The 26596-nt window shown below is 44.9% G+C and overlaps 1 protein-coding gene across 1 annotated transcript in view; it reads left to right on the forward strand.

Moving 5' to 3' along the window:
- The window catches only part of LOC118512013, a 75732-nt gene that overhangs the window by 14229 nt on the left and 34907 nt on the right, over positions 1-26596 (forward strand). Inside the window, 8 exon segments of the mRNA XM_036055788.1 lie at positions 7943-9236; positions 10602-10796; positions 15347-15455; positions 15559-15664; positions 16125-16487; positions 22475-22678; positions 22866-22994; positions 23530-23676. Of these exon segments, the coding sequence (XP_035911681.1) occupies positions 8300-9236; positions 10602-10796; positions 15347-15455; positions 15559-15664; positions 16125-16487; positions 22475-22678; positions 22866-22994; positions 23530-23676 (2190 nt within the window). The 5' untranslated portion in view covers positions 7943-8299.

Here is a 26596-nt window from a genome sequence, read left to right on the forward strand (position 1 = left end):
TTAAATGACTTCATATTGAGGAAGTCTGAAATCCGATTCATTCGACTTACACTTGACACTGTGTTAATAAATTTTAGTAAAGTCTGAAGATGATTTTAGAAAAACTCAAGAAAAAAGATTTTGAGAAAATAAACATGAAATTCTAAGCTTATTGCTACAATTTATCATTCAATTTAAACAGTTCATTTATCTAATTCTTTTCAATCGTATATCTGTTCAACATTCTTACTATTCGAATACCTTAGTTACAACTTACCTGAATTCAAACAGTAGAAGCACAAGCTGCAAAAGCTTGAACCGCAATGATCACCACGCAGGCGGAGAGCAAATCAGCGAAGGTTATGTTCTTTACCGTGTGGATTTTACAGCCTAGCAGAAGAAAACATAAGCTGAAGATTTATTTTTATATCCGTTTGTAAACAGTATCGAGGAAGCAAAGGAACACGATTTCCTGTGTGCCGTTGTTGTTGCTTTCTTTTTTTGATTAAAGCCAACATTACGCCTGCGCCCGCTCTTTCACAGCGCAAACTTATAACGCGGAAGCGGAAAAAAGTGAGACACCGAGGATGAGGCTGATATTTTATTCTCAACAAATGTGTTAAGCACTTGCCCAAGACTATCCGACTTCAACGTGGACCGCGGATTGCATCAGTGAAACGTGGCGTGAAAAAGAAAACCAACCACCACCACCACCACCAGCATCATCATCACCAGATGACAAAGTTTACCGCGCTGCCGCCACGCCGGGAGGAAACTATTTCCCTGCCCGATAGTTGATGAGCACGGTTTTCATTTACAGGAGTTGCACAAACTTAATTATGTCATCAGGAAGTTGGGATAAACATTCGTCTAACCGGCCGAGAAACCCGAGTCGTTTGATAAATTTAATTTTTATGTTTTACCTCTGCTGTCATGTTTTTAAATGGCGCCGGAAAGTTAGCGTTCTAAGTGAGAAGCGCCAGTTGATTACTTTGTGCAGTATACTTACTTTTGGAGTTACGCTCAATTTGAAAAGGCAATAGTTAAAGTACAAATACGTTGATCGAATTATTCTTATTTGGGATCTATTCCAACAACTTATTAAATGAGCTAAATTTGATAAAATAATTATTAGCATACAATTTACGATAGATATACACTGAGACTCACATCAGAATCGAGTTTTTCTCGTAAATCTTACCAAAAGCGTTGCCAATTTTCTAAACAGTCAAGGTTGAACATAATTAATTTTTTTTCCTTGGCACTACAACCTCGAAACGTCTCGGCCTGCCATTTTTGGCTTTATGTGACTTCATTTTACCTGTAGCAAAGTAATCAGCCCAGAGTACTGGGAGGCGGTCTGGATGGGATTTGAACCCCGGCCCTGTCGTGTGATGACCGGCTACTCCGGATCGCCTCGGCCACCGGACCGCCCCGTGATCGTTGAGCGCCCCATAAACATCAATTAATCCAAAAAAATCAGCATACCTACTTTCATCCGTCGAGGACATATATTTTACGACGATATTGAACTGATGAGAACTATGACTCTCTATGAAGTAGGACTGATAGAGACTCCGAGGCCGCTATCACTGCCGGAGTATCACTGTGCCTTCGAATTTTAGGCATTTTTCAAAAAGTTTTTGGTATGTGATTTGAACATAAACTGGCTTCTGTTTAAGAGATGCCTTATTAGTGGTTTGTTTAGACAAGATAAGATGGTGACGCTATCCCTATTTTGCCCTGTGTATTTTAATCATAATATTTAATTAATTAATTAAAAATAACAATTAGAAACAAACAGCTGCACGTTCTCTATTGGTCAAATATTGGTTGAAGATAAAGTGTACGCATCTTCTTCTTTCTTGGCACTACAACCTTGAAAGGTCGGCCTGCCAGTTCTGACTTTCTGTGACTTGGTTTTCTCCTTAGCAAAGTCTTGCGTACGGCAAAGGCGGTCTGGATGGGATTTGATTTGAACGCGTTTATGGCGTAAAAACGTTTCATAACTTTAATATCAGCACTCAATTTCTTTATACCGGCATTATTTGGATTCTTGAAACAGATTCTTCAACGTCCTTATCCCACCGACAAATGCTAGCGCAATTGAAATTGCCGATCGTAATTTAATTTATTGTTGCTCGCTTCTAGTTAGAGTTCAAGACAGCCTGTTGATAAGTCTTTTTGCACAAACTTGAAGCTTTCTCTAATGTAGGTAAATGAAATTCTTGACTGATTTAATAAATCTTTCCGCTTCTGTGCGGATACTTCTTCACTTCGTTGTGTAGCGTCATTTTTAGCATCAAAATTGCATGACGCACGATCGCTACGTGACGCTTCCCTTCTGGATATTATGTTTCTAGATTTATTTTCTGAACATCTCTTCCTGATAGTGAAATTCCAACTTCAGAAAATTTCATTCAAATATAATTTAAAACAGGGTATAAATTCGTTTAAATACAACTCCAGATTTGTATGCTCTAACGATTCTTCCCAATTTACTGGTAGCAATGGTTCACTGCCATCCATTTCAATCTATCAGGTTAATCAACTCGCAAGTAATTATCAATGCTGTCATTCACGAGATGTAATATAAAATTTCATTGTCAATCCTTTCGCCACATTCATTCAGCAGCCCCTAACAGACAGCATACGTGCTCCTGCAAGGACATCAATCGCCACTGGCCATCTGTCACTGGCAGTGTCACCGAAACATACAGGAATGAATGTTATTGACGGATCGTAAGGATCCCTCACAAACAATACACCCGAGACACGAAATGATATGCAGATGGGGTTTACCGAGTTATTTCTCATAACTTCACCATCGCACCGTACCCCAGGACACGTTACTTGCCTACGCCAGCACAACGATCCCAAAAGCTTCCCCGTCTTTCCTCTCGCTTTCTTGTCCCTTCTATCCCTACCGTACCGATCCATTCCTGCCGTATCGCTGCCCTTCATTTCATTTCGTTCATTTCAGTTGGGAGTTCCTTTTCACATTTCACAACGAACGTAACCCCGTCACACGCATTTCTTTCAACATTTCTTTCATCTCGAATTTATTTATTTTCTTTCCCCGGAAAACATATTTGTCCCGCCCGGGTAGAGCGTCGTGTACGCTGTACCTTGCGCGCCCATGTTTGGCCCCGTAGGCTTTCCAATTCAATCCTCGTTTTTCGGGATGAAAGCTCCATTTTTGAATGATTGAAATCGTACGCAGTGCGCCCTGCGTGCTTCAGTGTCGTGAAATTCCACCACACATACGCTCAGAGCCACTGTGCTCTCTTTTATATCCTCTTCATTAAACTGCTTCGAAATTCGTCGAACCGGGAGCCACATAAAAGCCAGCCGATCTTTCTCGATAGCTATTCATGCGAGCGGCCTCAAGTCACTTCGATACACATCAGCAACCAGAGTTCTAGCATTAGCGATGGAACCGATGTTTCTAGTAGAGTAAAATATTTTACCTTTTCACTTACATCCACAACCGCAAAACGATGTCCGCTGTCTCAACGAGAACTCCAGCAAGCGCTATTTCTACGCCGTTTTCCTACAGTGGCCATCATCCATCAGCCGTGCGAAACGCAAACAAAAACAGTACTTGAACTTTCCTGCCTCGCACTTCCACCGACGAAGACGAGTTTACGAACGTTTATACCGCCGGTCCAAAAGAATGGCCGAGGTTTTTCCCAAGGGTCGGCTGAGTTCCGCTATGTCTCCTCCGGTTGAACTCACGCATCACGCCTTGACGGAAAAAGGCACCGCACGATGGGTTCCGTCCCAACCTTGGCATGACTAGCGACACTGGGCTCGACCCGACCTGGCTGTCTGGGGGCGTCCGATGGGGAAGGAAAGGCAAAACTCACTCAGGTGTCATGGCAACTGTCACCATAAACATTTGCCCAGCATTTGTGCCCGCCATTCCACCGTGATCTCGTTTGCCCTCCTTTCAACTGCCAACACACACACACACAGCTCACATAAGGTTGCGTTTTGTGCTGGCTCATGGCAGTGAATCGACCGATTTTCGAAAAAATGCGAGACACGCGAAACAGATATTCAGCACGCACACTTCGCATTACCAAGATTTTACCAGCGGCAGGATTTTAAATGTATTTCCGCAATCACCTCAGCGTGCAGGGCGCGTTGGTGAGCTGCGAGTTATTCCTGCAACACGAGCGGCGAATGAAATCCGCTCCGAACGTGAATCGATGTTATTTTGCATTTCGAAACATTCGAACGTGATTGTTGTACATTGCGCTTGCAGTACAATAACAGGCCGTTCGAGCGTCTCGAGCATGAGTTGTTTCCTATGGCACATTAAACGCACAAATGTTGCAGTTCTTCAGTTTGGCTTCAAACTTGAGGTCTTCACATTTGTCAGCTTCTCTTTATAGCTCGTTTTGCATAAAGATTACGAGGACTTTTCCCACCGAAAACAGCTTTAAACTAATAGCAATCAATAAAACGCCAAAGTGTGTGTAGTACACCGCTCGCTATCTATACGAGAACATCACTCACGATTGCCAAATCGACCAATCTAGCTTTCATGACCGCCCACCGCAGGGATTAGCAAAGTTCTGTAATGCTTCCCAAGAATCATAACGCATTATCAAACACAACTTTCGCTTCGTGCATACACTTCCAAGCGCTTAATGAGATTAGCAACATTCCGTCTGCAGGCGAACACCGTGGCACACCTTTATCCCTATTCCCACCGTATGTTGAACAAATAAAATCCTGACGGATCAAGAGATGAAGGATTGTCGGAGCAGAGCAAAATGCAATATTGAATAACAATGTTGCAACACTCTGATCTCACGCTGGATCACTGCTGCTGCCTTCGAGAAAGCATATTTTGTCCTGCACCAACACAGACTTTCGACCCTTTCTTCTCGCAGCGACTTAAGCGAGCAGGTGGCGCACGTAAACGCAACGCCACGTACTATCGGCATGATGCCTCGTCCATCGTCCTGCGCATTCATGGACACATGCCATTTCTCAAGCCCTGCACGCGCACTGCATGGGACACTCATAAATTAGCATTTTTGCCCACACGTGCTGAATAGTGGAGTGCACCACGCCGCAAGAGGAGCAAACGTAAATGTGCTAATACTGCGTTCGTACACTTGCATGTTAATGGAAATATTATGTACCGTCAGGGAAGTGTTGGCCGCCCGTTGGCATCTGTAGGACAGGGCAGGAAATGCAAAATCAAGATAAATTCGCTTACCGCTTGCACGCTGCGCTCAATTTGTGCCGAAAGGTATTTGTTTTATTACGTTTTATCGCTTTTTGTTAAGTAATGGTGAGAATTTTATGTAAACGACCTGTTTTATGAAACTTTAATTCTATAAAAACCATTGATGGTTGATTTTTTTATATGTTGAAAATATTGCGACTTAGAGTAAATTTAATAATAAATTTAAAGTATATGCAAACTAGGATGTCTGGTGACCTCCCAGTATCAAATTTAGCAAACCTGTGTCTCCGTACGCAGAATTGACTATCGACAGAATTTTCCGTGAAGGTCCTTACAAGAGTCAGCTGACAGACTCCTAGGTGACCCGTCTACTGTGCCCGCCGTTAGATTCGCCACTGGAAGCAAATATCTTGTTCTTGTATTTCTAGGCCAAGAAGATACCAGCCGTCTAATGGCTAGACTAGGCTTATTGGTACCACGAAGTTCAACGGTCAGTCCTCGCTACTGGGAAACGGTCCGAATGAGATTTGAACCCCGGTCATTGCAATGTGGAGACAGGCGCCGATATCGCTTCTACCACCGGATCGACCATAACTGTATTTTTACGGGTAAAATTAACTCAAGGATGCCTGTCGATTCAAGCTACAAACCTTTCGATTCAAAATTCCTTATCGTGACATACGAAGCTGAGACTGTAAGGAACGTTTTTAGACTCAGAGCTCAAATACGCCTTTAAGACATGGGCTCTATTCAACACTGATGACAAATGCCCCGTTTGGGAAGAATGGGAGGATTCGGTAATCTAGACGAATGCAGCCCTGATTGACCAAAGATATCTTCTTGCCTGTAATCGACGTAACGCTTCTTGCGTCCCAATTGACGTTATACTTAATAGTAACTATTCGCCTTCAATGTATAGGCACCGCTTGGGAGGTTCGATAGTGGTGACGACAACGGTGCCAATCTTGATACGGCAGGGCCGAGGTTCAAGTCTCATCCAGACCGTTCCCCCATAGTGAGGACTGATTATCCAACTATGCGGTATCAATAAGTCTAGTAAACAGAAATGGCATGATATTGTTATAAGAGGTCGTTAGGCAAAGAATTGCGAATACGCTCTGACAGTCGTCGCTACGTCAGTAAATATTGAGCCTCATCTCAACTACCCATTAGAAGTAGTTCCCGTCTAAGATCCTCGATTAGTCACTGTGTATTCTAAAGCGTAGATTAAATGGTTATATACGTACATAGGCAACAAAATATCTCCAACTCTCTTATAGAAACGTTCTTATAAAAAATGCGAATCGAGAGCAATGAAGTTACTCATAAATAATCTACACCGGTGATTAAGTTATCCACCAGCTCGACAACCAACAGATGATAAGGACTCACCCAAGAACAATACAGCACAATTTGGCCCAAACAAACACCAATCAGTGGATTTGATGTATATCCTCTTCAAACCTGTCAATTGTCGAAGTAGAAATCATTCTACTTATTGGTAAAACATAATATTTGCGAGAATTTGAGTATTTTCATAACTTAACGATTTGAAGTCTGTTAGCTTACACAAACGATCTATGCCCATGGAACTTATCAGATGTAATGAATAGCTACTTAAAGCTGTCATTAAGCCTCACAACTATTCACAGACGACTCAATGCTAATAACGAACAGAACCCATTACAGATTCAATTATCTTCCTCTTTATCTTTACTGATACATCCTCCTACTTTAGCCGACAACTCCACGCTTACAAATCATTGAGACATATTTAATGCATGCCTCTCTAGCGTGCAAAGCCAGCAGCATATGCCTAATTGACTTCGGTATGCTACACACAGAAATCAATGTTCATTTCTTCGCGTGCAGCCACATGCTCATTTGTCCATTTGTATCTCAGCGCATCGAATCGGCTATTGCGTATGCATTATTTACGACCCAAAGCACATACCATCACAATGGTGGAGGAAAAACTAGCAACACCAACTTGCCATAATGGCGATCTACAGACGGGGCTTCGTAAAGCGCTATACAATCGCCGTGATAAGCAATAGAGCCATAAACTCACTATCACGTGATTAGGGTCAATATACATTCAATTGAAAGCGATCAACAAACGAGCCACACCCTCCAAACGAGAATGTGAGCCGATTCTCCAGCCAACGATGCACATCTACTGCTGATGGATCGAGATTTAGTTCGTGTGTGCTTAACGGACGCCTTTCCGCCATGGGATAGGAATGCCTGGCGCAGGGAAGAAACGTAATGATTGTAAAAACAATTTCCATCATACTTCCGCAATACCAAGACTTTCATTTCAAGGACCAACATCTAATCGATTTAATTAGCCGATGTTCGATGTAGGAAATGAATAATTCAACAATTTATCGGGGCTCGCTTTTATGGTGCGTTGCCCTTGCAGTATAACTTCAAAAGGATGTCCAGAAATAAAAATCATCCAAACCCAGCACTAAACCAGAAATGGTCGCCAGCGATTCGCCGGTAAACGTTAATCAATTAAGCACGATTAGCCTCAGCGATACAGCATTCCAGGCCGAGGCAGCGAACTTCAACGGCATGTGTCTTAAAATTCGACCCTGCCAAGGACCTGCACTCTTAATGGTTCCCAATGGTGCCCACATCCGATTGCCCTAATAGCGGGGATAAATGGACCCGGCTTTGTAAATGTAGATCTTGTAGGCTAGGTATTGGAAGTTACTAAACGTATCGCTTGTGTATTTTCTCCCTTTCTAGACATCAACCTTAATCGACGTAATAGCGCGAATGCCCACAGCGAGCATTGAGGAGGTAAAGTGAAGCAATAAGAAAGCGATATATCAGCAAAAACAAACCCCATACGAACACCATTGAGAGCGAACGTGCGGATAAAGGTTTCGCAGCGTCCGTACCGACACTATTTCAAGAACTCGGAACTCGAAAGCCTTCGGGCCGGTGTGATAGGATCGTGATTTAGTAAAAACCCAAACCCCGAAAACAGTGCGCGTGACGTGAAGTGCAAACGTATGAGCGGCTCTGAGTTGGATCACCGTTGGACATTGGCAAGCACCAGTCGGTACCGGAATCGTTCGCCATGCTCCGTCGGGGCCAGGAATGTACGTAATATTTCCGGCGGATGAACTCATATTGTTGACATACGGAATCGCCGTACCAAGAGTACCGCCCAGACCAACTCTGGACAACCTGCGGGAGCCTCTTGTGCCCACAGGCAGTAGGCCTACATCCACCACCACCACCACCACCACCAACACCTCCAAAACCACCACCAACACCGTCACTACCTCTTCCACATCCAACGCCACCTCCTCCAAACACGCATCCAAATCCTCGTCCACCAAAAGCACCGCCAGCAAAGCGAACGCCGCGACCACCGCCAGAAAGGCCAACGATTCGGCGAAAGCGAGCCCCTCAATCGCGTCTACCGCTGCCAGCCGACGCCAGGAATCGGGCGAGTCGTACGAATTGGACGATCCGACCGGTACCGCCCTAGCAGACGCCAGCGAGCTGGCCTCCTTCATCGACGATGTTAGCCCTCGAAATGGCATCCCGGCCTCGGCGGCCGCTGGCTCCCTAGGTGCCGGGCGCGGTCCGGCCGGTACCGCGTCGCCTAAGCCGGGGGCTAAGTCCAAATCGAAGCTGCAGCTCAAGCTGGGCCGCCTGCGACCACATTCCTCGATCGAGCAGAACGAGACCGCCTCGCGCGTCCGCGAGGATCTGCACATCCATGTTTCGAACCCGGTCTTTACGCGCGACAATCTGCGTCAGCGCAACTTCGACGCCTTCTTCGAGTCGGGCGAGCAGGTGTACTCGCTCGAGGTGCGCGAGAAGCCGACGCCCCGGTCGCTCGATGCGCTTGGCTCGAGCGGTTCCGATCCCGGGCTGGCCGCCGACGCTGACACCGGGCTGCGGACGGCGGGCTACGACCAGCGGCCCAGCTCGCTAGGCTTCTTCCGGAAGCCGAAGTCGCCGCTTAGCATACGTTCCAAGAGCGCCGAGCACGAGTTCGCCGACGTCGAGACGTCCCAGAAAGGTGACGACAGGTGCCCCTGACCAACTAGTTGTGGTTGCTATTCTATTTTCTAATTTCTGAGTGAGTTCACAGACATTCGTGCCCCGTGTCCCCCGTCTCATGCCATGTGTCCCCCCCTTCCCCCACATTTATCCGGCCAAGAGCGGAAGCCTCGGCCGACATACGGTTGCCGCTAGTGCTGCTGCCGCCAACCGGCAATGCTCACCACTAATACTGGACATCTGTCCTGAAAGCATTCTCGGATCTAAAAGCTGTCAAAATGCGTCATCACTCGCTTCGTACCTACGTACCTCCTGCTCATTTTATCCATCAGTTCCGGGATCAACCATGCATTCATCGTTTGTCTGATTTTAAGTGTGTTTTGTATGTGTGTGTTTATGTGTGTTAATGCGTGTGCCTGTGTTTGTGTGCGCCTGTGTTAACCGTTTTATCTAGTGCGAACCATGCCAGCTGGAGCCGGATGATGATAATGATGGGAGCGCTGTGGTACCGCAGAACCTCATGATACCGTACGGTGGCCCTGGCTACTTCCGAACCCGACGAGTACCACATCTAACGTCATTCTAGTTTATGCATGATCCCACAATGCATTCTGCACGAAAGAGCCATCCGCACCGTTTTGTCACTCAAGCTCATTGTTTCACGACCTGACCGGAAGCATAACATTGGTCATGGCAAGTCGTTCATTGCAGCTCGTTGAAAACATCCTGCCGTTTGCACCGTCCCATCCGATTTACACGCCTCCCATCCACTTAACGACCGGGACCGGAGACCAGGACTCGTGCGACGACACCAGATTTTAATGACAAAACATAAACTGCCAACCAGCACATGCTACGACGGCCGGTCCTGTCCAACTCCAACCTAAATAGCTCCCGGTTCGGCGAGTGCCGTTTTTGTTCAGTTTTTTTTTCATACCAGTCCCAGTCCGGGCAGCCTGTGGTCTGGTCAGTCAGCGATCGTTAATACTAATGCGCCCTGCTACTACACCGCCTCCGCCGTGCTACCGCATGCCGTCAGTGCTGGAGCTGACGATTTGAGGAGATTGAGATTTTATGCAAAAATATGCCGCTAAATGGGATTATAATAAATAGCTTAATCAGCATAGCGAGTTCGGTTTTTACTTCGTATAGCGTTTGCTTTCCTCTTCTTTACGCGTGAATTCTAACTTCTAGCGCACTTTTGGCTTTCCTGTTTTTCTTTTTGGAAGATCACTAGTACCAACCGGGCGTCCACTGAGCACGATGTATTGATAAAACTGTGTCTATTTTTTCTTTCTCTCTCTCTCCCTTTTTCTTCCTTTCCCTTATCTATTACTTGTGGCCTTCCGGTCGGTGACTTGTGGCATTACCTGGCTCCGCGCAGAATCATCAAAAAGCCATCGACATAACATATTTAGCAAGCGTGGAGCGACGCCGAGTGCGGGCCCCGCGTTCCAGGCACTCGGAGGAAGCATGTCCACCTCCGGTGGGGGAGGAGTGCTCAAGGATCTGGGCCACCCCGGCCTAAATGAAGCGCTCAAGTCACACAACAGTGTTACGTTTAAGCTAGTCAAAACAGGTAAGTAAGGATTATATGCGGGTCAGCTACCATTTGAAGTAGAGACAGCGAGAGAGAGAGAGTGTGTGTATTGTGCAGACGTTACGTGGTTATATCCGAGCGAGGGTTGGATGGCATTGTCTGTTTACTGCTACATGCGGTTGTTCTTATTACAACTCTGGCTACCGTACATAAGCTATGTTCCCGGGCAGCCTCCTCAGAGTGCCATTCGAATCCATTGCCTGCTTCGGCCAGCCGTACAGGAAATGAGAATTAAGAATTTATAAGCAGCACAAATATCGATTGGTGGCGAGTTTTGGTAGAACTTATGCACTCCCGCAATGTTCTGCTTAGTGTAGTGAGGATGATGAGAAAACGGGCACAAGAAAGCAGGACATGTACAAAGTTGATTATTTGTTTTTGTCAACAATTTTTTCCTCTCAGTAGTGCCCGAGCCGAAAATCCTCTGATTATCTTATTAATATTTTATTATTATGCTTTGACACAACCAGAGTTTTTGCTACTTTAAGGCAAGTTGGCTAAATTGAAAAATAAATTAGTTTTTCTTTCAAGATTAAGGACAAACTCACCCAAATTCTATTCTCAACGAGTAGAATATTAAAACAGTTTAAGAATTATGTAAAATGTTCAACAACTCCTTCAAAACCTTCACTTAAATAATGAATCCTCTTCCAAAGAGATTAGAATCTATTACACACTTGATTGATTGGCATATTTAATACGGACACAACTTGCTCACAACTTCAAGCAGCTTTGAACGCTTTGAACTTTCTCATTCATAATTTCCGGTGTATTTTTTCCCGTTTTTGGATGAATGTACTTTCGTGCAGTACCTCGGTACGCTGCTAAATAAATAGCTCACCGGTTTTGATTTTCTTTTTTCTATTACACAGACCGACCGACCGACCGACCGACCGGTGTGTGCACCAAAAGAAATGAAGATTGATAGCTGCGTGCTAATGCACTCATTTCTCTTGATGAACATTTCCGAGAATCAAGGTCCGACACGTGTTGTTGATATGCGGACTCGTTTTTCGGTTTGGCGGTTCCTTTTGCCTTTGCCGCCTCTTGAACTTAAGAGTACTTCCAGAGCATTTGCCAATTAGCTCGCGATTGAATTACAAAACCTGCAAAAGACAGTCCGTGGCGGGCCCGATCAGGAAGGATGCTATTTTGGTAATATTTTGCTTATCCATATCATTTCTGACGAAAGTGAAAACGCAACGTCCCCGACAAATGAAGCAATACGGACGAAAGGTCAAAGGTAGCTAGCTGATCAGCTTTTGTAGCCAGAAATAAATCCTACGACTTGCAATGGAAAATACATCAGGGCAAGAAGCAAGAAAACAACCCCCCCGAAACCGATTTCTTCCGCTTGGCCAGATTGAAATAAATTTAATATGTTGTTGTTATGTTAATCCAGACTTCACCATAGTCTTACGATGGTCAATATTTTTAGACGCTAGCCGATGCACGAGCATTTATTCTTAGACACCGGTTCGCCACACCGGTGACCAGATTTTTCTGCTCAACCGGTAGCCGTAACGATCGATGCACGGATTGGTGGCTACCCATGCTGAGATATTTGGTGTTAGGTGAAGTGAAGTTTTATTACCACTAGCTATGGGATAACGAACGATGCTGATGGAAAGGAAGAGTGTTTCAATAGTTTTTAACACCTGCTCCGTACCGGGCATGTTCGTGTGTTAGGATGCGGAATTTGCTCACGTTTGGCACTTCCTTAACTTTTACTTTTCCCGAAGCTAGATAGTAAGTTCTGCTACCTACAATGGGATTTCAGACCGGTTTTGTGGTGTACCGGTTATGTTTGCTGTAAGCCACTATACCACAAGGTCTGCCCAAATTGAAAATGAAAATTGAATCAACTCAAATACTCTGGATACTGACAGCGCAGGATAAAAGTTCATAGCGGAACGAGTGCATCCGTAGTTAACCGATGGTTCAACTAAATGATGCTGTTATGCTGAGCAACCGCGAGTAAGATAGCAAGAGAATTAAACTTTCTCTGGATATGAAGTTATCGATTTCAATCCCAAAACAATTTACTTTTTTTTACAATGAACTAACCTGCAGGAGAGAAAAAAAGACCTGCGCCTGATCAGGAAAATAACTTTCCAAGAATTTGATTTCGGTCCTCCTTTGTTTTTTTTTTAAATATTTTCAATTAATTAACAATATTTTTGTTAATTTTTGAACTTGATAAACTATTCAAAAGCGATGTATTCGCTCGCAAAAAAATATATATAAAGGAAAATACAAAACATAAACAAGTCCAGGAAATCGTATCAGTTTTCGACAGCTTATTTCAACTGTTAGCAAAAATCATTGGATTACTCGAGCAAAATCTTTTTTTTTCTTGAAAATTCAGTAAATCGATTTTGATCGACAGTAAATCGCAGTTGGACAAGCCTATTATTGTGTGTAGAAATCAGTTGACCGTAACCAATTGTATATCCTCTAAAAAAGTTACTAGAACTGTTGAATAAACGAATTACTATAACTTCTTTTAGTACTCGGCAGCACGAATGTGGGATTTTAAACACTTTAAAAGGTTAAATTAATTAGAGAAAAAGGTTTATACTCTTACTATATTTTTTTATAAAGAGTACTTTTTATTCCCTACGAAAGGCTGGCAGACTTTTACTTTGATCAAAACAAATTAATCACTGATTTAATTATTTTGCACATCAAGATGATACAGTTACTCAATTACAAAAACTATCAGAAATAATCAGACTTCGCCATGCTATTTAAAACAATATTTCGATTTAAATTTAAATATATCTATCTGTAAAATTTTCTGAAAGATTTGTCATATTGATAGTTGGTTAAACTGGATTTGTCATATTCTTAGTTGGTTCATAGTTTAATGTCCACTAAAATTTATTTTAAATTCATCCCCTTTTCCCCAACAAATACAAGACTCCTACAGGAGACCAGGTGGTAGAAGACAGAACTATTTAAAAATTTCTCATTAAACGTAAGTCCCCTGGAGAAATAAGAGCTTCGCAGGTAAATTGTACCAACGGGTCACGTATCGAAGGAAGCAGATTGTTGGATATGCAGTAAACTCAATTAGAATAGTAGTCGTTCTAATCGAATAGAGAAAATCTAGAATAGTGAACGGAGCGGTCCTCTGGCCGGCCGGCAAGCGCCGGTCTTCACACGGCAGGACCGAGAATCAAATCCCATCCAGATCACCTCCCCGAACGCAGGGCTGACTACTTTGCTACAAGTAGAATCAAGTCACAGAAAGCCAGAAACGGCAGGAAGAGACCTTCCGAGGTTGTAGTGCCAATGATGAAGAAAAGAAGAATATTGTACAAATGGCGTACAGTTCCTATCATTAAATGGAAACCAATTAATACTTATTGATTAACTTGATGATAAAGAGCTCTAAATCGTCAAAAAAGGCAGTGTAATTTGTGGTTAACGAATGATTTGATTTTTCAAAAAGTTGACTCAGGAGCTCTGTTAATGGCCATTGCAAAAAAAAACTATTCCGCCACCTGATCCCCTATAATAGCATTGGAAACACACATTAATACGTTTCGCATGCATATGATTTGCAAGTGCCCCGAAACATTAGACAAACAATTTTGAAAACCACTGCAATGCAATCCTACAGTTACAATCGATTCTAACCTAGTTCCGAGACCGTTTAACCACTTAACGATCACATCTAATCGATACTATAAAATAGATTATTCACCCATTTTGTGCTTTTCCGTACGTGATCGTCAGAATCCTTCCCATCTATCACTGTGTTTGCATGGTTCTTTTATTTAAATATTCAATCATGCTAATGGTTAAGTGTAAAACAAACAAACTCAGAACGTACCTCCTCGGGAGTGATCAACCCGACGTTCGTTTTTGCTGTGCGAGGTACGGGAAATTGTTCACTCTTGGAGTGCATTATAAGCATCAGCTCACCCCGGGGATCACCGGTGCCGGTTGCCGGTAGCTACTGCTCAACGCCATGTGATTACCTCATTACTCGCTAATGGTTCGTAAACAAAAATATCGACATGCTTTCCCACGGATTGTATTGGCGCAGCGTCGGGGCAAAGAGTTTGAGCGATAAGTTCCTGGGGAGATGTTTAGTTGGAATTTGTTGAAAAGAATTATTTGTGGAGAGCCTTTTGGCTAGGCTACATAATATCCTGATAAACATTAGCTACACAGACAACTTCAACCATCGATTTCTGCTTAATTATGATGCTTATGTACGTGCGAGACCTTGTCTCGAAACATAAAATATCGCACAACCTTCACCGCTCAATACGAACGGAATTCCGATACACTCCAAGCTCGATTGACTGTGGACGAGATATTTTCATCGTGCGCCAGTCAACTAGCCGCCAGCCAGCTCAAGCCCAGTAATGAATGCACGAATTTTAATTGAGTGTTTCCCCAGCATAGGCATCGGATCGCGGGAAGCGCTCGAAACTGATCACACACCGCCAGCACGCGCTTTGACGGTTGATTAACTCTCCAATCATTCGTATCTTCCCGTTCACATTTTGCAGTTTCGGATTTCAGCGAGACCTTGGCGCAGCTCTACGAGCAGCATGCCGAGGCACTGCAAGTGTTGGTTTCGAACTACCGCAAACGCAACAGCGAACTGCGCAAGGAACGGTACGTATGGGGGGGGGGGGGCTTGGTATTGCACGGGACGTGGCACAAGGTTTCTAAATATATCTGTACACATCCCAATCGTTGGCTTACTTCCGCCCGGCAGGCCCGCCTGTCAGTCGAACCTGTTCACGGCATGGGAAACGCTGCTGCAGGAGATCGAGGCGGACTCGCAGGCAACAATCGACGTGGCCAGCACGCTCTCCAGACAGGTGAGTACCTACCGACCAGACGCGTGGCGTCATCTGTTGGCGTTTGACCGTGGGCATACTCTTACGGGTTGTCAATAAATCATGCGTGTAGCTCCGCACGACAGGGCAGCAAACAACAGCAGGCCTCACGCAGCCCGTTTGCGTATGGCTATTGTTTTCGTCCTGCGTGTGGTGCGTACGACTCGGAGATTAGTTACGGAAGTTAATGAAACCGTCTTCGAAGTAATCAATCAAACAGCATTTCCCTGGTAAGAATTTGCAGGAGATGGATTAATTTACTGCCATTTCACGCAGGCGTTTCGACCGGCGTTTGGCTTACGAACCTGAGAAACCAAACAGTAACCCTCTGACAAGCAACGGGGCGTGACTTATCGTTTTTTTCTGTACATCCTTGCGTGTGTGTGTGTGTTTGGCCTATTTTTTATCGGTTAATTCACTTTTGCTCCTTTCTCGCTCACAGGTCGCTCGCCCACTGCTGGAGCGCTCGTTCTACCGGAAGGTCCAAAGTAGGAAAGTATTTACACACCGGGAGTCGTTCGATACAATCATTTCCAAGACTGAAGAGAAACTATCAAAGTGCCGAATCGAATACAAACAATGCTACATCGCTCATCGTCAAAGCCCGACCCAGCACACGCTGACGCAGTACATCGACTCGCACAATGCGTACGTGCAGCAGCTGCACGCCACCAACGCCATGCTCGAGGCGTACCACTGCGAAACGCTGCCGCAGCTGATGCAGGAGCTGGAGGAGATCTACAACGACCTGTGCAATATCGTGTCGGAAGCTGTGCTGCAGGGTGCCGAAGCCATCGCTGCCAAGGTAAGCGGACGCCCGACTGCACCATGGCGTGTGCGTTGTGCACCCGGAACCTATCGCTCCACGGGGCTATCATCGGGGCCAGCCCGGGTGCTTCCTTGATAGATGGAAATTACCTTTAAGCATAACTACCGGTCGGGGTGCTGGTGGATCCGATAATAGCCGGGCCACCTGCGGGCCACAGACAAATTGCCATTACTCTTTCCTGCAATCCGGTGGGATGGCATAATTTTAACGGGCTCACCGCTCGGCTCACTCCTCTTCAGCGCCGTCGTCAGGAGAGTACGGCGAGTACGTCATTAGCAGCGGCCAGGGCCAGGTTCGTTTGCAAGCACTCACCATTTACCTTTTGGCCCCGAAAGCAAAAGCACGGCAAGGATGTGGGCACGCTCTTGAGGGACAATGGCTGGTATCACAGTGCAGGGCACACTTCCGGAGCGCTCAGCGTCAACGCCAGTCTTCATTCGAGTTGTGCTGAGCGCTTGACGACGAACGTGACAGTGGCAAGAAATAATCATCCCGATTGGGACGTCCTAAGTAACGTGTCTGTCTGGGTACGAACCCACCCCACCGAGTCTCGAGTCTCATCCACTTCCCCCTCAGACTGCCACCAGTCCGTCCTTGGGACGACAGCGTCTCATGGAAAAGAGATTAGAATTTCCAAATTGGAGAATCCCCAAAGTATAGCAGACGCAAATCCTACGATTGTGTTATAGCGCCGCACATCGGTTCGCCGTCGGTTCCGGCGCTTCGGTCGCTCCAGCAACGTACAACAATTAAGAGGCGGCCTCTTGTAACGAGTCGTCCCTTTTTAAATTGAATGATCCTCTTGCAACAACCGTAGGCCCCGGGCTTACGACCGGTCCCATCGCTTCCGGTAGTACCGAAATAGAATTGACATCACAAAATCTATATTGCCACTTCCTTCCTCAAACGCCCTTTGTTAGCGCCCTCGGTTGACCGTCGCCCCGCCTGGCTCAATGTTTTCACCGCTTTGATAAGAAGGTTCTCTCAAGGCAGTGCGGTGCTTCTTTGCATACGCACCGTTTAGAGTGGTCGTCCCATCGATATGTGTGTTGCTGCAGTGTACCTTTTTCCTGGAAGTTGCTCGCGTTTGATGGAAAACGGTGCCACTCAACACGAAGCAACACGTGGCCGGAAGGAAGCTTAAGATAACCCAAAGCTAAATAGACATGACATTGTCGTCAGCTGGCGCCACAGCGTCGATAATGTTGGATAAGCTGTGAGAACGCTCGGCTTTGCAGCCTTAGATTTCGCTCCTCTCAATCTCAAGTTTATTTTTAGTTCACTGTTAATCGATTGCTATTGATGAGGAAAAAAGCATAAACGTGTCGAAACGCGCAGGTATTACGAAAAATACACATTCTCGCCGCTAGTCCCGACGACTTAAATGGGATGTGTAATTGTGAATATTTTATCACCCATTGTTGTTGTGTGTGCTAGGGTGTCAATAACTTAAGCGGGAGCAAAACATTTCGCTTTTCACACGATTACAGCTTACGATACGCTCGGTGACAAGCAGCGTGGCAGGCATAAGTTCATTAATAAAACATAAGCGACGCCTCTCGGTGGGGCGGGCTTTATGCTTGGTTAATGTTGAGTGCTGCCCCTATCTGGTGCTAGGATGATGCTGTGTGTTGACGTTGAGTAGCGTCAAATTTCGTTTACATGTTGAGGTTTATTTATTTTATTAGAATGCTTTATAACTAATCTGACAGGTAAAATGTAAACTTAACATCACCTGGTTTTGCACTTAACAAATAACTACGTACTATCCATAGCTTCACCAAGTGTAATATAGTTTCGTTTATCCTTTTTTAATGTTTTATGCACACCTAATTTTGTTTAAAATTTTATGCCGAATCCTTTCCGGACCGTTTGCCCGTGATGTGGACTGACGTTCCAACTTCGTGGTATCAATAAGCCTAGTGAGCCATTAGATGGCTTGCATGATCCATAGCAAGTGGTTAAGCCAAGAACAGGAAGAGAGTTGCTTAAAACTGCATGAAAAAGCATTTCCCACTCTTTAATCATTCAACCCAAAACTTTTGATCAGTAAAAACTTTATACAGGTTATCCCGAAAATTGTTGACGCTTTCCCATCGATTCTTGACGGTGTCCCAAATATTTATTCGTTCAGAGTTGTGGGGTCGTGTCGAGGTTTTTCTTGTTTTCTAAGATGTTTTTGTTCCCGTATCAAAGCTTTTTATGGTTTCATTGGAATATTTTATCTTATTATAGTTAATGAAATACATTTTTCCGTTTTGAGAGAAATTTTAACCAATTCTTTGTGCAGAAACAAGAGCAGCTTTTGCTTACAGTGTCTCAAACAAATATCCGCACACCTTAATATCAAGCAATTACTGGACTTCGAGGTCGATTTTGTCAGCCTCAGGAAGACGCCAAAAACCGTTGAGACGGCCAGTCATTCATCCCTCAGACACTATATGCTAAATGAATAATGACACTGAATGTTAGAAACGGATTAGTTTTACCTAAGACTTTACTTGGTAACGTGCGTTTGAGAGGACAACCTTCTTCTGACTCTGGCGCATAAATCCAGGTGAAGCTCAAAGATGGCATGTGCCATGTTGGCTTTCAGAGACTTTTTTCGGATGACCTGGAATTAAATCTAAATATCAAATCCAACCAAACTGAAATCATCCTCTGTTTACCATCGACCAAGAGAGTCATGTCGAAATGCGTAGCGACTTGGGGAATGTCGGGTGGATTTGTCTTGTCCCAAATTCGACAATTTTATTTATTAACTAATTTTTAACCTATTAACGGGCCTTGCTTGCTGATATCGACCAAATTACGGGTTGTTTCTATCTGCCCCAAAACCTAATCAACAAACACATAGCGTTGCCTTGGGTTAGTTTAACTTAAGCGTCTGGGTCAATTTATATCAGGCTTTAGGGAAAGTTTTGTATTTTACAGGCAAATTGCTCTAAATATTGCTCATTTGGAAGCTTATTTTAATATAGATTTCTGGACGTGTTGTTGGATGATTACTAAGGGCCTCGTATTAGTGACCTTTTATGAGGGGCATTGTCGAAAAGGAGCTGGTCTATTCTTACAGGATACATATTGCCTCTGGTCTTCAAGCGCAGGTATCGATTTCCGTCTGAACTATATCCGGAATTCATTCCGATATTTATCGGAAGAAGGAGAAGAAGTAAGTCGAAGAGGATACTCATGGTTCTTGGATTTAATTTATCGAATCCCGAAAACTCGGTATCGGATTCCGTCCAAACCATTTGCCCGTACGCAGGACTGACAATCCTGATTATGGGTATAATCATGACAAGGAATTCAGTAATGGTATCCTGAGACATCAAGTTGTACAAAAGAAGGATTTTAAAATTCAGCTAGATACCAGCTAGACTATAAAATGCTTCATCCGGTTGTGACCAAGACACACACACGTGTATGATCCACATTCCAGCGTAACCCTTACAGTAACTCCGGTGAAAAGTATAGCTAATTAAAAGTTAATCCGTCCAGCAATATCAAGACAAAATCTTCCGACCAAAGCTTACAGAATTGAATTAAACACTCACAAGCACATTGTTCAGCCACATTCCATGGTTCCGGCAGTTCAGCACCACTCGAGCACGCACTGGCTTGGCTGGCTTACTTTCGGCATTCAGCCTTCAACTCCCAATAAGCAGATTAACCGCGTCGAGTCCTTTTAAGGGCAATTTTCTCAATGAAAACTCATTAATAAAGCATAACGAATGCCAAAACGATAAAAAGAACGTCACAATACCGACCGGGCGGCGTTCGTGAGACGCTTTGCAACACGACCCCGCAATTCATCTCATTTTGTGCTTCGTGCTGTTTTGCATAGATATTGTAGTACGCCGTGCGCTGTACCTTTGATGCTTTGAAGTTCCTGGCCAAGTTCGCGGCATGAAGGACTGGATTAATCAAATATGCAAGAATCTGCTTTGGTTTATGGTGGTGTGTTGTTTCTTCTGCTTCCAACTTTCTCATCAATTGAGCCATCCCAGGCAGGATATGCCAGCGTGGTTCGCGTGGACACTTCTCTTCCGTAGGGCACGATCCAGGAACGGACCAGGATGTGCTAATAGCTGATGATCCATTAGTCGCGTTGGAACCAGGGCTAGAGTGTGTCAAACAGTCCAGCCATAGTTTTATGCACAAATGATGTTAACGTGAGTTCCAATCATGTTGAGCTTCAATCCAACAAAAAAGGCGGAAAAATGCTCCACAACAAACGCAATCCACCTACGATGAAGCGTGTAGCGCGATAATAAAATATTAATTTTCACCCCTTTACGGCGCGCCATTCGCGGATTCGCCGAAGTCTGCGGCAGGAACAAAATAAAACGAAGAGCGCGGTCGGTTGTAAAAGGATACTTTATAAATCTGGTGAATGTGTTTTTGCGAGCTCCCGGTTTGGTTTTAATGGACATGGCATGGCATGGACGAATGGTTGGCATTCATTCCAGACCGCCAGGAATCCGGATCCGGTGTTGCCTTTCGCTGGAGATCGTAACGATCGTTAAAAGCGCGCTGGGTAATTAATGAGCGACGGAACAAAAACATCGCATCACTAATGAGGATTCTATTTGTATTATTCACCTGCTGCCAGCATCGCTCCGCACCGATACCGGTGACGAAACTGTGGGAACGAATTTAAATACAACCGAAAGCGGAATCTGATTCGCCAACACCAACCGGGCAATTTCCGCCTTTAATGAACCTCCTGCCAGCGGTTGGCTGAAAAATAAATCGCTTTCAAACTTGAGTCACACCCGGACCAGTTTATTACGCTGCGCCCAAATAACTCCATCAATTTCGTCGCTTCACTTATATTGTTACGGTCGGTGCGCGCGAAACTCGGTAGCAAAGTGCAGTGAAAAATCCAATTAAATTTCAGTATCAATATTTGTCACCGGGCGAAAGTTGTGCTTCAAACATGGCCGACAGGCAGCGATAGTTCCCGCCGCCCTCAACTCGCTTGTTTCGATTGATGAGTACGGCCCGGAGTATCGCAGCTGGAGAGTGTCTTGTGCGCGCGTCCACTGCAACCAACGGGCCGACCCGAGTAGGTGGAATGTGCCACAACGTGTTCGTGGCGCAAAACGTCGTCGCCGGCAGGCACCAGCAGAGGAGCATTTGCCATTCCATTAACTTCACATAGTGTGAAAATCGTTTGTCGATCAACCAGACGATAAAGCTGCTCGGAAGTCGTTAAATTCCCTGATAAAACTCTTGCCAATTACCTTCAGCCTACGGGGCAAGGCACTCAAGATGCTGGCCGTGTCGTTATCACCGTGTACGATTTCTTTCGCTCCGCTGTACATGACCAGATGAAAAGTATGTTTTGCAGGAAAATGTGTAATGGAGCACTTTAACACAAAAAAGCAACACCAAGAATCCACCGCTTCTATACGATTTGAAGAAGAAAACGGAAACCTTGAACTTCAGTATTTGGAGCATTTGGAGTATTTGGACGCGTAATGGATTGAAGCCTCACCTATTTTGAGAAGGTTTTAGGTTTCGCGTCAAAAAAGAGATGTGTTTCTGGTAGAACATTTCCAAGCCAAACGACGATTTTATGATGGTGCGCCAGCTCCTAATTCAATACTGTGCTCATCAACATCTGAGCTCCTCCGGAAGCAGCAAATGTGTTCCACCGCTGACACAAGATGCTCGAGTAATTCTACCTATTTTCGCCAGAAGTGCCACAGGTTCTAGCGAAATTGCGACCTGCTCAATGTTTAAACAAAGGCGAAGAATTTCGTTGTCATTGACACCTTCGCCCACCTAAGAATCCGTATGCCTGTCGTCTTACGGTGTCAGTTTGCTTATGACACCACTTCCGCTTACTCTCTTCTCCACCTCTCTCTTTCTTTCTTTCTTCATCTCTATCTCTATATCTCTCTTACTCTCTCTCTTGAGACAAACAACTCATTCTTGCTTTTGCAATTTTCCAGGCAGCGGAACAGGCGAAGCGATACGATGGGCTGGCCGTGCAGTGCAAGAACGTTTCGCCGGCACTCGATCTTGGATACTTCGTCCGCACACTTCCGGTGCCGCAGACCATGCAGCGGATTCCGCGGAAAGCATTTGCCCCACCACAGTCGGGAAATGCACCCAACGAGGCCGCTGGTGCCGAAGATGTGCCGGACTATGGTGGGGTAAGTAAGCAGTTGGGAGGCCACAGAAAGTCCGCTCCGGTTCGCATCCCGATGCAGCCACATTTAATTGGAATTGAAACCAAATTCCCACAATTATGACTGGCCGCAGTTGTGGGAAGCAGTTTTATCCCCCTTGCCGTCCACTTCATTCATCCTTCCCGTCTTTGCTCCTCTTACCTTCTTGCAGGACCCGATGCTGCCAGTGTTCAAGGATGAGCTGGTCGTGGACAAAGGTGCATCCATCCAAGTGCGCCCGTCGCTGGAAGCGCTGAGACGAGAGTCACAGGAATTAGAAATTCAAATCAAACAACTACAGGTTGGTAGACGAGATCTGTCCAGTTTTCCCCTCCTTGGTCGCTTACTGCATGTCCGCTGTGTGTCCAGCTGTGCCTCAGATGTTTTGCCATTCCGTCTAGTTGAGGATTCGTTGGATCGTTTTTTTCCCTCTCACTACACGGGTGCTGGTAGGGAATGACACTGGAGTCAGACATTCCATCCTGTGCCACGTGCGCAATTGTGCTTTGTCGATGGAGTGTTTTCGTGATTGTTATTGTTGTGTTTTTTCGTCTTTCGCTTAATTAATTCCTAGCTCTTATACCATCCAATTTGTTATGTTGAAGTCACTGGTGGTGTCCCGTCGATGCTGAACATCTTCAGACAGCAGTTTACAAAGTGTTTTTAAAAGTTTCTTTTTTTTCTACTCGAAGCTCAAGATTTTTCCAGTATGCTCAATGTGTGATTTGGCCGTGTTTTGTGCCGTGGTTAACGTAGCCGGTAGCTTGTGCGTCCATTACATTTATGGTTGTTTCTTTTTTCTCTTCTGTTACCGATTGTTGCATCCGTTTCTGTAGGATTCTGTAGACGCTTTAGTTCGTACACAGATCAGGGGCATCGAAGGCCAGCTGTACAATAAGGCGAACGAGATCCAGGAGGATATCTCGATGAAAAAATTCGACGTACGGGCCAAACAGATCCATCTTGCAGCAGTCCGTGCCCAGGTAAGAGTTTTTTTCTCGAGTAGCTTTCTTTCCCTGTTATGCGTTTACAGCTTCCGATACTACAAAAGCGTTGTGTAGGTCTAGAATTTTGAAGGATTTATTAATGGACGGCTATCTGGCTAGTTTGTGTTTCTAAACTAGAATAGGTCGAACGGTGTGGCAATGAGCTTTTGATGACATTTAAGAGTATGTATAACAGATTAATTTACGATTGCAATTACAACGCTTTTCTGTATTGCGGCAACGTTGAGCGTAGACATAGATTGAAAACTCCTTTGCTTTATCCTTGTCCAATCTGCGAGGCATGTCTTATTACAGGTGCAAATTGACTGCTTTTGTGAATTTATTTTGCGGTGATTTAAACTGCTAATCCAGATCTGCCTCCGTGCGAACTGCCTCTATTAAGCATTGAAAATGGCTTTCAAATTTTTCTTTTATTCGAACACGAATGCGATAAAACATGTATCGTCTATCAAAGGACAAAAACACTGGTGGTGAAAGCTCGTTACTATTTGCATTTCATATGCATGGGATGTCGAATTCATTCACGTTCTACTGTTTAATTCATTTCAGCCTAATGTGGCTCTTTAAAAAAAAATTAATTTCGATATACTGTCACTAATATTCGTAGTGCACAGAGAACTGTGGCGTTCTAGTTACATCAAGTTACTTTACCTGGGCTAGCGCAAACGGATGGAAACTTTTCACGATGAAATATTTCATCCTAGAAGCTTTCATCCGGCGCAACGGTTCGAAACACGAATAAAAGCTCGTGTTTCAAGATGGTAGACATACAACCTGAGTAAAAAGATTTAACGATCGTATGAATTTTTTATAATAATTTGAAACAATTTTGATTTGTACTATTTCTTTACGAACTAAATATTTTTAGCGTCATATAAAAACGAAGAGTAAAAAAATAAAATTACATTTGAGCTTTTTGTTACATAAAGCTATTTCCTGTTAGAACATGAAAGCTATTTGATTGAAAAAAAAATTACAAAAAAAGCAACTATTTGATTTTTAAATTTCTGGAACAGTTTTCTTGCCAAGAACAAGGTCAAATCAAGCTAAGAGTTTATAAAAAAATAAGTAATAGCAAAGATCTTCGGTGCCACAGGAAGAGAAACTTCTCAAACTAGGTGGTATAATACAATAAGCTAGCAAATTTAATATTTATCATACAATCTACACCGAAAACATTGCGTTTCATTACAAAACGAATGAATAAATGACAACCATGCCATCAACACCTTCCCACATTACGTGAGGTACCAGGCGCCTCCATTAAAAGTCACGACGAAATCTTTCAACACACTTGGATTGTTTTCTTCGTTGCACACGTTCAAAGACAGTTTAAAATTTCAAAGAAATCAATGCTCTTTTCGGTGATTCATAGCACCGCACACAGTCATCAAGCACCACAGGGAAATTCGCTTCTCATTTCACTATTGCCACCTTTGCTTGGCAGACAAACCAAACTCCGAAAAACACCCTGCCCCGTTTACACAGCTGGCCCAGCAAACCTTTACTTGGAAAGATGTAATGTGCGAACGAATTCTTCTATTGCCATTAGTAAATTGCCCCAAAATTGATCTCCGCTCACTGGCGAACACACGCCACACGCGCCAAGATGTTTTAACTTTTCTTCCGTGACTTGCCGTGGCTCTAGCAGGCTGTGCTCCGTTACCCTGTGCCTGGTTGATTGGAAGGGTAATCTTTCGGTGTATTCTCCTGCTGCTTCACTTATCAATATTGCACAACCAGGGTCGAGGAATGTTTCATTCAGAAAACGTGTACCCGAACACCCAACATAAACACATCCACACAATGACACGGCACACCAAGGGTGGGGGTGCTGGAATGCTATTCACACGCCACAGCTCTACAGCCGCGAAACACCGCGAAAATAGTATTGACGGCGCATGTGCACGGCTCCGAATGGTTCGTATCGTATTGGAAAAGCCATCACCACTACACACGGAAGCGAAGCACGAGCGATGGGACGGTGCCGAACCCGAACCGTGGACCCGTTCGGTCAGTTTCGAGCGACCAGCCGAGCGAAAGCTCTATCGCTTCTGCTGCTGCTGCTGCTTAGGCTAGGCCCCGGTGGTGCCTATCACCTGTTCCGAGTTTTTTTTTTCGGTGTGTGTGCTGAGTGTGCTGAGCATTTGCAACCAGGTCGCGAGCCAGCCGCCAGTCCCAAAGTTTAGCTAGCCTTGTCCGGATCCGGTTACTGCAGAATAGAGTGGCAACCTCACACACCGCGGAGCGGCACCGTCGATCGCAGTGGCTCGAGAGAAAGGGCCCCGTTTTTGGGGACGTTTTTAAGTCGGTGAAGTGCCTCAGCTATATTACGCCAACATATCGCCGTTCTGTGGACCATTGCCTGCGATAGGAGGAAGGAGAAGCAACCTGCACGCCAGCATCGCCAAAGGAAGTGTTACATCGAACTGCTGTCCCCGAGCTGTCAGTGCCACGGTTGTGTCAGTTTGTGTCAGCCCGAGCGTGTATTTGTGCGACTCGAAACCGCCTCGAGCCGGACGGTCGGACGCTGCGTTTCACCAGTGATCCAGTGCAACGAGAGCGATGGTGTTGCTAGGGCCCGTTACAGTGCTTTCCGGGTGAAAGCCACCAGCCGTGCCGATGGTGAGCGGAGTGCAAACGAGCGACGGCCGGGTATCTGGCGCGCGTGGGAAGCGCTTTCGCCCAACAAAGACATCCGAACTCTCGGTCGGGCTGATGATTTTTCACGCCTGATAACAAACAAACACGAACCTGCCGAAGCGAGCAACACTTGCACCAAACACTTCCAAACCGTACCAGGCCAAGTGCGAAGAGTCGGAGTTTCGGTTAGGTCAGGACGACGGGCACATCGTTTCGCCCACTCCCAACTTTTTGCCAACAGCGTGCGACAGTC

Source organism: Anopheles stephensi, chromosome 3 (assembly GCF_013141755.1).
Source record: "Anopheles stephensi strain Indian chromosome 3, UCI_ANSTEP_V1.0, whole genome shotgun sequence".
Classification (NCBI taxonomy): domain Eukaryota; kingdom Metazoa; phylum Arthropoda; class Insecta; order Diptera; family Culicidae; genus Anopheles; species Anopheles stephensi.